This window comes from Peromyscus eremicus, chromosome X (genome assembly GCF_949786415.1).
Source record: "Peromyscus eremicus chromosome X, PerEre_H2_v1, whole genome shotgun sequence".
In the NCBI taxonomy this organism is placed as follows: domain Eukaryota; kingdom Metazoa; phylum Chordata; class Mammalia; order Rodentia; family Cricetidae; genus Peromyscus; species Peromyscus eremicus.
In genome coordinates, this window is record NC_081439.1 from 90,891,004 (window position 1) to 90,904,845 (window position 13,842).

Below are 13,842 nucleotides of genomic sequence, written 5' to 3' on the forward strand. Positions count from 1 at the left end.
GCAATCTCACGAAGTACCTTAATTTAAAGTGGCCTACAGTACACATATGGACTTAAAGGCCCTACTTATAATACTCATTATGCAATTTATCTTCCAATTCTCCATCTCTCTAGAAAGCACATTTTCTCAGACAGATTTCTTAGAAACTGTCAAAAATAATTTTCTCCTTTAATGCCTTAGTCCTTGTACCTTTGAAAGTGGGTGAACAAAGGCAAAGCTTCTACCTGTCAAAGACATTTCTGTATATTATTATTAGCAGATTCATCATAAAACCCTAAAGGACAGAGAGGAGAAAAATAATCTAAAAGAAAGCTATAAAATCAAGTTTTTCTCAAATACAAGCACTTAGAATTAAGTATAGCAATAAAGCAAGTGATAATTATGAAGCCAATTTGGAAATTCTAGTAGTTTAAAATATTTCAAATGTCTACTTGTGGTTATTATACTTTTAACCTAGTTTAGTCATAATTATCAGTAAGTTTAGAAAAATATCTTAAACCCTAAATTGAGCTATACTGTAAATATCTCTGAACCCTCTACTATATGTTTATAAGTTTAATTTTTTAAAGTATTCCCAAAATTCTTATGAAAAAGATGAGTTGCTTTTAGGTAGAACCTCTATCATGTATCATTGGACAATAAGTACTCTTTAATATTTGTTAGAGATCAATCTTGTTATGTCTTTACTACAACAAAAATTTTAAAGTAGCCAGGCATGGTGGTTCATGTCCATACACATGTCATCTTGAGAGTCTGAGGTAGGTGGATCACCATGAATTTGAGGCCAACCTTGGCCTACAGAGTGAGTTCAGGTCAGCTTGGACTAGAGCAAGACTCTGAATCCTAAGGAAAACAAAAATTAGGCTGGGTGGACAGCTCAGGAAGTAAAGCCCTTGGCACAAGTGTGAGGGCTGGAGTTTGGACCCCCTACACCATGGAAATGTGTATGGTGGATCGACTGTAATTTCTATGTTTGGAAAGTCGAGATAGAGGATCGCTGAAGCAAACTGGCTCGTTACACTAGTCAGAATTAGGAAACTACAAGTTCAACTGAGAGATTCTGCCTCAATGGATTAAGGTGGAAATCAACCAAGAATGTCTCCCAACGTCAGCATTGGGCCTCCATAGGCACATGTACACATAAACACAGACCACACATACACATGTGCACACACAATCCACACAGATGCTAAAAATGAAGAAATTTTATAAAAACCAGAAAATAGGCACCTCCTTGCCACAGCAGGCAGAGCTTCAGTCTCATATATGTAAAATAAACTAAAATCAGCAACTTGATTATGATTAAAGATGGTTGACATATGGGAATGTTATGTGAAAATTAGCTTAAGGCTCATAGAAAAAAATGTAGAAGACATAGGGATGAGTCTTCACATAGCTTTATTATACAGCTGTACAATCAGAAATTATAGTTTAGGGGTAGGGATGCCCTACATTCAGTCCCCAGTACTATGAAAAGGAGGGAGGGGTGAAAGAGAAAAATTACAGTCGGCTCTATCCTTTAATATTACCTGTCCCATAATCTCTGTTATAAATAATAAGTAGGGGCAAACTAAATAAAAGAAACATCACACACATCCAGTAGAGGCTATTACTTTATAAATATATAGACATAAAAATAAGATATAGCTGAATACTCAAGAATCTATAACTATATTCACAGCAGAATAAAAAATAAGGGTAATGATCAGAGACATTTATAACTAGGGTAAAGTTATTTGTCTTATGGCTTTCAAATATTTGCAGAAGCATCAGTCTGATAAATCAATGCTAATGGTTTTCACTGTGGTCTACTAAAAATACACAGAGGACCAATAGTAGGCACTCTTATACTCGTTTCTGATAGAAATAATTATTTTTTTTTAACAGCAGTGCCATGGTCACTGGTTCTTAAGGAGAAACATCTCAGTTTCTATACTATAAAACATGTGCCAGGAGGTGGTGGCGCACGCCTTTAATTCTAGCACCGGGAGGCAGAGCCAGTCGGATCTCTATGAGTTCAAGGCCAGCCTGGGCTAGAGTGAGTTCCAGAACAGGCTCTAAAACTACACAGAGAAACCCTGTCTCGAACAACCAAACCAAACCAAAGCAAAACATGCTAAAACATGCTTTTTAGCTGGGAGGTGGTGGTGTACACCTTTAATCCCAGTATTCAGGAGGCAGATATCTGCGAGTCTGAGGCCAGCCTGGTTTACAGAGCTAGTTCTGGGACAGCTAGGGCTGTTACACAGACAAACTCTGTCTCAAAAAAACAAAACAAAGAAACAAAGAAAGAAAAAAAGAACAGCAACAATAAAAAAAAATACATTCTTGGAGCTCTCCTCTCCAGACAATGTGTTCAGCCTCCTGTTTTGGCCCCAAATCCAGGTTAGCTTGCTTACTACAATTCATTTTCACCCTCCTTGATTCCCGTGAGCCTTGTATTCCTGCCTCCAGCTAGCTCTATGTGACTCTCTTTCTGCAGATACCCAATGTTTTCAGTGCGGACGAGAGAGAAAGTGAGACAGGGCAATGGTTGGTACTAGACGCTAGTCCTTCTAGCCCTTCCTAGTGCTTCCAAATTTTCCTTTAACGGAAGTTCTGAAACTATTACATTCCTTGGATAGTCCTCCAGGAGACAATTTTGATGAAGGCTGTATTACTGTACATAACAAAGAAAACATAAGAATCACTGACTGCTTTACAAATTGGCAAGCCTCAAGACTGAATGTAAAACTCTACAATTTTTGGCCAGTTATTTTTACAAGCAGTACAAAGCTGAAAACTATCTCAGATCTCTGACCATCTGAGCAGTTCAAAATCACCATGTGGCTGGAGGAGCAGAAGTGATGCCAAGAGACTAACCAAAACATCCCAAGAGCTCTGTGGCTGCTCTGTGGTTTTGATAATTCAAAAAGCAATGGCTTGGGCAAAGGTGCTTGCCATGCAAGCCTGGTGACCCAAGATCAATCCCCAAAGCCCGTGGAAAGGCAGGAGAACCACTCCACCAAAAGAAATGACATTTAATAAGGGCTAACATGTGGAACTATACATACCAAGAACTACCATTTCACCCGTGGGACCACTTGTTTCTTCCCATTTTCTCTGGCGCCTCCTGCCACAAGCTCGGAATCACGTTCAAACCCTCTCCTCCTCTAATTCTCCTATCCCAGCAACTGGAATTCTGAAGAGTGCACTGTCTCTTTCTCATTTTTGTTGACTCACATGCAGTCACCTGGCTTAGGATCTTCTTCCAAAAGCTAGCCTACCTTTAGACTTGATCCAAATTCTATAAACCAACGCCTTCTTTCTCCTAGGACGTGCTCGTGAGCAAATTCACAGCATTTCCAACGGAGTTGCTTAACAAACTTTTTTGAGCACGAGAATAGCTAGGCAATGATGGAAGCTGAAAAACAGGTGAGCTGCGATCTTCCCACTCCTACACAAAACCTGGCCTGAGAGTAGGAATGGCTGAAATACTGATACCTTCTTCCAATTCTTCAGTTTGCAACATTCCCACAATCACAATCTCGGCTCAGTGTCAACTTTCCCACTTTCCAATACCATTTTCCTACTACCAGATCATCTTAAATTAACTCTAGCTGGTCTCTCCCACCTGAAGACTCATCCTCCAATTCCTCTTAATCTACAAGACTCTCGTATGTTCCTGATCTCTAATACAAAAAAAAAAAAAAAAAAAAAAAAAAAAAAAAAAATGATCATCTAATTCTAATTCAAAACCTCTTATCCTGACTTCCCTGGGAACTTCCAACACAAAGTACAATTTCTTTGAAGTTTTATGAATTAAAAGAGACCACAGCAAAGCGGAATGGTGGGAGAATGCTCAAGAGTGCAAGTTGCTGACTGAAGACAGCTGCTGGGAATCCCCGAGTACTGTGGAAAGGGTGTGGTGCTAACAGCAACTGGTTTGAGAACACCCAAGTTAGAGTTCAAAATCTGTTGGCCATAAAAGCTCTTCACCAGTAATCCATGGACTTTTTCCACTGAAAAAAGCGATTTGGAAAGTCACTCCTTTCCAAGTATCTTTTTCCTGGTCACTCTTTTATGCCATGACTTTTAATTTTGCTTGTGTCTTATGGATTATGTATGCATAATAATTTTAAGCAACTTTCTTATTTGTATCATTGCATGAATAAGATAGGAAGCTTGGAGGGGATGGGCCCATTTCTTCCATTTCACTGGTATCTAACCACAGACCTCAGCAGAATGTATATTGCTTAACACACACACACACACACACACACACACACACACACACACACTTTTCCTCCAGTGACACAGAATTTCCAGTCAGCTACTCAACACTAACATATTTTAAGGTTGAGCAAGTTTTAAAATATGATACATTAAGAAATGTAGAAAATATGCCCACATTTGATACAAAAGATGCCACTTACAGTTGGACCAAACAGAATCTTCCTGCACCCAACCAACAATATACTATTAAACCATACATATTCTGTAGGATTTTTTTTTCTTTATACTACATAAGCTCTGGTTCATTTTTGCTCTTAGCAACAATAACTACAGAAGCTCAACTCTAAATAAGTTTACTGTTGGGAATCTAGTCTTCCCACCTACACAACCACTGGCTTCCCACAGTCTCCAGTGTCTTGTGAGCAACCGCCCAATTACTGAATGTGGAAAGACAGCAAGGTCCATTCTTGACAGCCACTGGTTTTGACTGGTAGTCCTCACTTACTTAGCTTAATTGATTCAGAACAGTATAAAAAGAGACATGATTACACAAGTTTGAAACAGAAACTACTTACAAAATGTAAATGTAAAAGCTCTGCTCATTGTACTGCTTTAAAACAGGCAAGCATGTGTGACATGGAAAGCACAGAATAATGCCTATTGAAATCAAGGAAACCTGGGAACTCTGACTAATCTCATTACACAAGTTTAGTGTTCCATACGTATACATTCTCAAAAAGTGAATTTATCCATAGAAAGGGGAAACACAACTGACTTCAAAATACAATCCATTGTAGCAGAAGGGTTTTGTGTCTGACACAACTTCAGTCTCAGAAAGTGTAGTTTTCAAAAGAGAGAAGCATACTTTGAAAAGCAGCCCATACATGTGTTAACAAAGTACCTTTCACTTTACTGTTTATGATCTTCCCATCGTATTGAAAGATCTTAGCAGAGATTCCTTCTGGCCTGCTACGTATGAACTGGAATGTAAACTCAAGCACAATTTATAAGTAGGAAAAAAATTATGGGCTAAATTATTACTCCTTTTAGCCATATGGGGAAGAATGAAAAATAAACACAGCTCTACTTTTTTAACTAAATATACTTAGGTGTACATACACCTGTATGTACAGATATAAAAATAATTTTGTAATTATGTTTATATATCTTTCTGCGTCAACCACTGATGGTTTTGTGGTACAAGCAATAACTGAAAATATGCCTATCTTCTCTATCAGTAAGAAAAGACATTAAGTTGTTCTCCAATGTACACCAACATTGGTGAAAAGAACCATATTATACCTTCAAAAGGCTCAATAACTGTCAGAAATGTTTTTCTTTTACAAGAAAAACTATACAATATGGTCAGAGAAAGGAAGTTAGTACCATTATGTTAGCATGGATAAGGAAATCTGTCATGGTCCAGTTGTATCGTCTGCAGTAGAGATACACTTTCTACTTATTTTAGTCACTCTTCATTCAAAAAAGACAATAGGAATGAAATAGCTTGTGTTTAAAATGCTAATTCACTATCATTTGAACCTGAATTGCATTATCAAATCAATCATCTTCTTGATAGCTCAATAAACAGGATTGCTGCTATTCTGGTAGAACAAAATTCCTACATCTCTACCACAATCCACTGCCTCACAAGCATGATGAAAACAATAATTTTATCATTCTGGTAAGACAAGAGTTAATGCTCAGTCCTCTGACTTGAGCCTTACAAGATCTGCATGTCTAAGAGTGGATTTAAAAAAAAAGTTTTATTCCTTGCAATAGAAAATAACACTGATATTTAAAAGCAAAATATCCATGTGCAATTGTCAACACAAATTCTAGTATTAATTTTCTAGATGGTAAGGTAATTAAAAGGTTCATGAGATATAATACACACCACAGCATTAAAAATCTAAGACTGTACAATCTTAGTTTTAACCAGGACCCTTTTCATATTTCTTTACTAATGAGGGAGATTCTTTAAATGAGTTTCAGCAAACGTAAGTATAAATGAGGGCTTTGAAAAATCTTATCACATCCTGTTATTTAGGGAGCCAATCATAATAGTACTTTTCATGAAAACAAGAGGGGTCTTTACTTAAACTCATGTTAAGATATTCTCTTTGTGCTGCTTTTAACTCCTGAAATACACCCTTCACATGAAACAATTTATTTTAAAAACCATATAACCAGTTTCCTAGAGTAATCCCATCCCCAGAATCTGACTCCTCCTCTTGGTAGCATTTAGTTTCCCTAGTGTTATGTGAGAGTGCCAAAGGACAGAAAAACAGAATGAGGATCATGCCAGTCCAAAATGCCTCTGACAGTCCCTCAAGCATCCATATAGGCCCTCATTTCTCTCTAGCCCACAGTTACTCAGTGTGTGACCCTGGGAACTGTAGCATCAGCATCACCAGGGAGCTTGTTAGAAATGCAAATGTACAGCTCCACCCCAGAGCAACTGGATCAAACTCTGGGAAAGTGCCCAGCAACTTGCAGTTTTAACAAGCACAACAGAAAACTACAATGTATGCTAAAGTCAGAGAACAAGTCCGCCACAAACTTTAATGTGCTTGAGAATCACCTGGGGAGCTTGTTAAAATGCAGATTCTAATTCAGGGGGGTTGAGGTGGGGCTTGGGAGCGTACATTTCTAATAAGTTCCCAGGTGATGTCTTTTATGGGCCACATTACAAGTGTTTCCTAAATCGGTTCTTTGCCAAAATTACTCGATGCTTATAAAATATGGAGAGTGGCACTACCCCAGATCAAATTAATCCAAATCTCACGAGAAAAAGCTAGAAAGTATCCAGCAGTTCTCCATTCCAACTACACATTAAAATTACCTGGGGAGATTTGAGTAACTCTGATTCCCAGGTCCCATCCATGGTCGACTAAATCAGGATCTCTGGGGATAGAGTGCAGGTTTCCACATTTTGAATACCTTCCCAGTGATTCCGATGGGCAGCCATGGTAGAGAAGGAATGTTCTGGAGTCTAACTGGTTCAACACCTGCCACAGTGGAACCTTTATAGCAGCCAACGTATTCGTCTAAAGTGGCTTATGTGAGCTTCCTCACCTATAAGTGCTTTGATTGTTGAACAGGAAAATGTACCTAAAATTATGGTTTCCTTGTGTCTTGAATCTTATTTTTTGAGGAAAAAAATGTGCTCTCTGCAATGGTTAGTATTCAAAAGCCAGGAGCAACCTTGAAGTATTTGTGTCTACGCGGCCTTTCATACGATGACCTCTTTCTTCCCCAACCCTGAAACACATAAATAATTGAAATTTCTGATGACCTTTCAGAGTGGCAGGGTAACAGATGTATCTGTAACTTCTAAACCTATAAAAGTCAGATTCCACCAGTTATAGGCATTCTAACTGAAAGGTCTAGACGGAGATGACAACACTGTGCTTTTACATATGACAATTTGAAATTGTCAAAAGCACGTCTTCGGGTAGACAGGAAAATTAAAAAAAGACCTTAAACACACTGTCCATAAAATGATACCCATACATCAGTGGGGATGGGGCCATACAATGCCACACTAATAAGCACACAATATCATCAAATAGGTAAAATGGAGAAAAGTGTGGTGTTACCAAGGCACTGTGAAATAATCAGTTATTTCCTTCCCACAATTAAGAGTTTCTTGAATTTGACATCGTACACCTTAAAATTAGTTTAAATGAAAATGAGACGCAGTCCTTCATCCTCTGGTTGCTCAGGTTCAGCGCCTTCTATAAACTAGTTCGTCTACAGAAATGTGACATACTGAAAGCCTACTAACCATTCATACCACCATCTCAACACATTCACAGTGGTCAGATGGGTGTCTTATTTATCTGCTTAATAACTTGAGAGGCAGAAAATCAGCGACTAGAGTATGAAAAAAAGAGAAACAACCTATGTATGTGTGCAAAGTGGCCACTGTTTAAACCATTTTTTAAAGGATTTCCTTTATGAACTGGTCAAGCTCATTTTCCTCTTAACTGTTGCTATAGTCATTCAGTGAACCCAAACTCACTTTAAAATGTGCGAAAATAGCACCTCCTGAAAGTGTGTTCTCATATGCTTTGGAGCAATGGAGCGTGAATGCTAAAACAGCCTTTGCCAAACTCAAGTAATAGCTCAAGAACTGAACAGGAGTAAATTTTTACAGTCCCATGACTTTACAAAGCCAACCTAAGAATTACCCCAGGTCTAGCTTTTACTACATCACAGCCATCCAAGAGAAGGCAAAAAAGAAAAAAAAAAGTCACAAATAAGTGACTTGAACTAGTGAGTATTTCATAGATTTTTTTTTAACATGGCAATCTTTTTAAAATGAATTTTACTTCTTAATGAAAAAATAAATAGGCCAAATAAAGGTGTAGACTTAGGATTTAAGCTCCTAGAATGAACACTAGGAAATTTACAGAAGTACTTAATTCACTTGACAGTGTCCACCTGGACGCCTTTTCATACATTTCTCATGAACTGATGCCCAAAGATGAACCAAATCTAAAGAAATGCACAGAGCATAGCAGAGTCATAGAAAATTAAAAACATTTAAAGAATGAAAGCAAAGAAAACAAACAATACAAAGGCACAATTTCCAGGACACTTTATTGTAATTTTCACTTTACATATTAATTTAATATTTTAGTAGAGTCAGGCGTGTTTATAATCATCCAGTGGTAGTTCATTCCTCTAATCTCACAAAATGAAAAGCAGCAAGTTAAAAGGAACATCAATTCAGGTATTTACGCTGTGGGAAACAAGGGGCCCTTAGGCAGAAGGGAGGGGGGCGTTGATGGTTTTCAGTTTGAGGGTACTGAAATTTGTTTCTGTATTTTTCTTGTGGATGTTAGTAGTCATAATAAAAACAATCGTCCTTTTCCCCATTCTGCCTTCTTGTGGACTTTACATTCTGTCTAGCATTTAACTCAAAGTCAGTTTACACTCAGTTTACACATTTTTAAAGAAAAGCCATATGCCCCATCTCCCACACATCCAAATGGACAGAGATTAGAAAGTAACCTGGCTTTTAGCTTGTAACAGTGCTAGTTTAAACAATTTCAACCATATACTTGAAGGGTAAAATAACGTAAAGTACAAAAACCAAAGGAAATTGTAAAAGTGCCTACACATTTACTGGATTGTTTAACTGTTCCCCCAATCATTGAGTTTAACATAGGTTGCTTAAATTGAAATCTACACAAAAGCGCATGCACGCTTAGTACAAATTGACAGTGCCTTCTGGGGGGGGACAACGTTCTTTGAATGTGCTATACCAGACACTGGAAGGAAGAAGAAAAAAGGTCTCCCTCACTCTTCAAATGTGAGGAAGCTGGTGGTGCGCTAGCTTCACTAGAAACACGTTTTAATGGGTACGTTCAGTTAAAAATAGGTAGGAAGCCAAAAGGTGTTTTAAGAAACCTCTCCCCTCCCCAAGGAACAGGGAAACCTGGAGGAAAAGATGGGCAACCTCCCTGGAGCTCAGGAGCTAAGTTCCATCACTAGCTGAATAGAAGTTAGATCACTGCTATTTTTCACCCCGCAATGGGATAGTAGCTCTCCATGTGCAAGGTACGCGGGGCGGGAATACTCGCGGGGCTTTCACGTGGGGTAATGGCGAGCAAAGTGAGGAGAGGTCGGTACCAACAGTGATCCAGAGCTCCCAAAACGCTGGTGGGGTGGAGGGTGAGGGGTAGAAAGGATCGAAGGAAAGGGTCAAAACTCCTGGAAGTTAGCGCAAAGAGGAAGCGGAGCAGTCTGGAAGCCAGGGGGCCATGTCTGGCAAGCAGCCCCCTGCTCCAAGTGTGGGGTGCTCGCCTCGTGGAGCAGAGGAGCGCCGAGTGCCCCTCGGGTCGGGCGGCTCTGGGGACCCGAGCGGCGAGAGGGGCTGAGGGGCACCCGCGAGCAGGAGGCGGAGGACTTGCACTTTGCCTCAACTCTGAGCCCCATCCCGAGCCCGGGGGAAGAGGGCGACGGGGAGCGCGGTACTCACTAGGGCTCGTTGGTGAACCGGGGGGTCCGGGGCTGCTGATATCCATACAGGTGACAGTAGAGCACATCGAAGCAAAAGCAGCACATCTCCGCTGACACCACCATCTTCCGGGAGCCCGGGGATGAGGACGAGGAGGACGGCGAGGAGGCGGTGGCGGCGGCCGGAGTAGAAAGTAGGGTTCCCACTCCGCAGCTCAGAGGTGGAGACAGCGAGATGCCCCCGCCGCCGCCGCCGCCGCAGCCCTGGGGGGGAGAGAGGGTACAGCCGCCGCCGCCGCCGCCGCCGCTCAGCCCGCCCAGCCCGTTGAGCCGCGTCCCGGCGCCTCCTAGTCCCAGCTCCCCGGCTCGGCACTGGCTCTCCCCGCTGCAGTGGGAGGAGGAGGAGGCGCCACCACCGCCGCCCGAGCCAGAGGGGGGCGAACTGGACAGTTTCTGCTTCTTCACCCCACAGCAACCCGCCGCCATCTTGGAACAGTCTCCCCCACGCAGCGCTTCCGACCCATAAGTGAGGCGAGCTGGCGGCGGGGGCGAGCACGCTGCGGCCCCGGCCGCCGGGGGCGCGCCGGGGGCTCGCGGTCTGCGCGCGCGCGCGGCTCGGCGGCCAGGCTGCCCGGCCCGCCGCGGCTCGGGCGTGCGCGCGCGCCTCCTCCCCCCCCCCCCCCCCCCCCCGCCTGCGGCGCGCGCCACGAGCTTTCGTGGCTTGGCGCCTACGGTGGGTCCCGCCCGACTCGCGCCTCTCGGGAGCTTGGCTCCTGGAGAGGGAGGATGGAAGACGGAAAAGCAAAGGGGAAGGAAAAAAGAGAACAAGCCAGGGAGGAGTGGGAGGAAAGAGAGGAGGTGGGCAAGCTCCAAGAGGAAGCAGAGAGACAGAAACTAGTGGAGGGGGGAAAAGAAAGAAAAAGTCTGAAATAAGCATCCAAGTTCCAAAGCACACCTTGATGATACCCCATTGCATGTAGGGTTAGTGACACTGGAGCCCAGTTAGGTGAAACCTGAGCCACCGGCCTCAGATACACTGGTTCTGAACTGTTGGGAGTGTGAGCAAGCAGGTGCTCCCTGGAGCTCCACACCTGAGACAGCCACTGTAAAGAATGTACAAAGCAGTCCGGGAAATGGCCACGCTGTGGTGTTTTTAATGCTAACCTAACCAGACACCACGGTTGTTCTGAGATTATGTTAGAAATGCAGTATTTTTCTCTTTCCTAATGCACAAATAGTAAAGCCCAATTCAATCAGCATATCTTGTACTTGTTCCCGCCATCTTCTCCTCGTAGTAGTCCAGGAAGAACATTTAAAAGCAAAAGTAAATATATAAATAACTGCCTCACGAACACCTCACAGATTCAAATATGTTCGTTGTGTTTTCAGACTTGTAGCTGTGGGCTTTTCAGATTTGATGTTTGGGACATGAGAATAAAGAAATTAGAAATATATCTGTAATGTCCAGACCTTACAGATAAATATATTGGTCAGGTAGTGTACTTATTTATAAGTTAGAAGATTTTGTTCAGATGTATAATGAGATAGTTCTTAATTCTCATTTTAAAAATTGTCTCAAAACTGCTTGAATGAATGAGAAGGTGTATGATTGAGTCAATCCCATTCCGGGCGCTTAAGAAGGGGCTATAAAATGGCAATATTCAGGGGGAAATATTCATTTAAAAAACGAACCTGATAAAAAAAATTAGTGATATCCATTGTGTCTACACCATGTCAAAATAGCCCCACAAAGTCAGGAGTCTGTCTGTATGTAAACTGTAGAAGATTGGTTTTGGCGCCTTTAGTCTAAATGTGTGGGACCTTACAAACAGCTGAGAGCATTTCATTCCACTCGAGGGGGAGAAAAGAGAGGTTTATTTGCATACCAAACATTGAGCCTCTATGCACATCCTCGTGCACTTCTGTTAAAAACTGACATGTGCAGAAAATATGTATATTTTCCACTCTTACACTTATAAATTAAGTCAGGTCTGTCTATATGATCAGAAAAATTGCAACTATTTATTAAGCACTTTTTAGGTGTCAGTGTTATACCTATCTTACACCATCAATCTAGAAAATAGTGTATCACCTCATTTGATCTTCACAGGAAGAATTTAAAATTTACTTAAGAGTTAAAACTCTTAAGTACCTTGCCCAACATTAGACACCTGGAAAGGGACAGAATCAGGATTTAAACACAAGCATGTCCCATTCTAAAACCTATGTCACAGGGCTGGAGGTGTAAATGGTCAGTGGTAGATTGCTTGCCTAGCACGTGCATTGACCTGGGTTTGATCCCCAACATCAGGAAATAAACAACTAAAAAACTATGATGTTATGCTACACTATGTTATGTTATAGTTTTATGTTATAAAACACTATGATGTTATGCTCAGCCACAGTACATAATAAAAAAAATTAGTAAGAAAAGAAAGTGACATTAAACTCTAATAGAGTAGTACCAGGGTTAAACAGAAAGAACTTTGTTTTTATGGATTGAAAGATTGAAAAACACTGAAATATGTAACCGAGAAGGAAATGCATTCCAAAAAAATACTGTATGAAATGGACAGGCAACTGGAATGGTTAAATGCTGTCTACACCCCCCCCCCCAACACACACTATTTAAGTTGCATAGAGTGGCAAATACTTGTAATCCCAGTACTCAGAAGACTAAAGCAGGAAAAAAATCACAAGTTCAAGGTCAACACAAGCTACATAGCAAAGACATTGTGTCAAAAAAAATCAGATGAAGGAGAAGAAGGAGAGGGAGTATGGGGTGAGGCAGGGGAGAAAGAGGAGGAAGATTTAACTGGTTTCTGATAAAGAAGGCAAAAAATAGTGTCAGCTACTATCAGAGTCAAAGTGTGTCAATTTTTTTGCCATGTTGAAAAAGAGAAAACAAAGTACTTTAAAAATTAAGAGAACTATAACTGATACACTGTGTCTTTTGTTTTGCTTTGTACTTTATCCTACATATGAGCCTACTTTTTGGAACTGAATCATCATTACTCCTTGGATACATGTACTGAATCCCTTAAATAAGTACAAATACTGCATCCTTTAATTAAGTACAAATATTATACTTCAATTAAACAAATTATTTTTAAAAGAAAAAAATAAAATCACTGGTATGAAAAAATGACTATGTTACCTAGCGTGCCTATGGTGATTATTTCATAATATATACATATTTTAGGAGACATCAAGTTTCAGACCTGAAATAAATACACTTTGCTTGTCAACTATACTTCAGTAAAAGTGGGGGAGCTATATTAAATACAATATTATACTGCAGATGTCAATTTACTCCCCACACCCCCCAAAATGAGTGTACTTGTGGAGTAGAAAACCTGAACCATTTAGTGGCATCACACCACAAAGTAGGGTACCATGGGCGTTGCTTCTGCTGAGGGAATTTAAGAAAGCAGAATGTAATCTCCCAATTTAGAATTTGGCCAGTAGACAAGAGTCTAACGCCCCTACTCTTGTGAAAATAGCAAGGAATCTTTAATAAGCACCAGTAGTCAGGTCCTCAGTTCTGCATTTCATCTAAAAGATAAAACACTATCGTGGCTCTCTTGCCAGGCTAAGGGACTGACTGATGCAATGGGAAACCCAACAACAAGGACACTCCAGCTGAATTACAAAAAT

The 13,842-nt window shown here is 40.8% G+C and overlaps 1 protein-coding gene across 1 annotated transcript in view; it reads right to left on the reverse strand.

The window, feature by feature from the left end:
- Positions 1-10,680, reverse strand: part of Ammecr1 (AMMECR nuclear protein 1) — a 110,642-nt gene extending 99,962 nt beyond the window's left edge. Inside the window, exon 1 of the mRNA XM_059250543.1 lies at positions 10,208-10,680. Within this exon, the coding sequence (XP_059106526.1) occupies positions 10,208-10,671 (464 nt within the window). The 5' untranslated portion in view covers positions 10,672-10,680. The remainder of the gene's footprint in view (positions 1-10,207) is intronic.
- Positions 10,681-13,842: the final 3,162 nt, after the last annotated feature.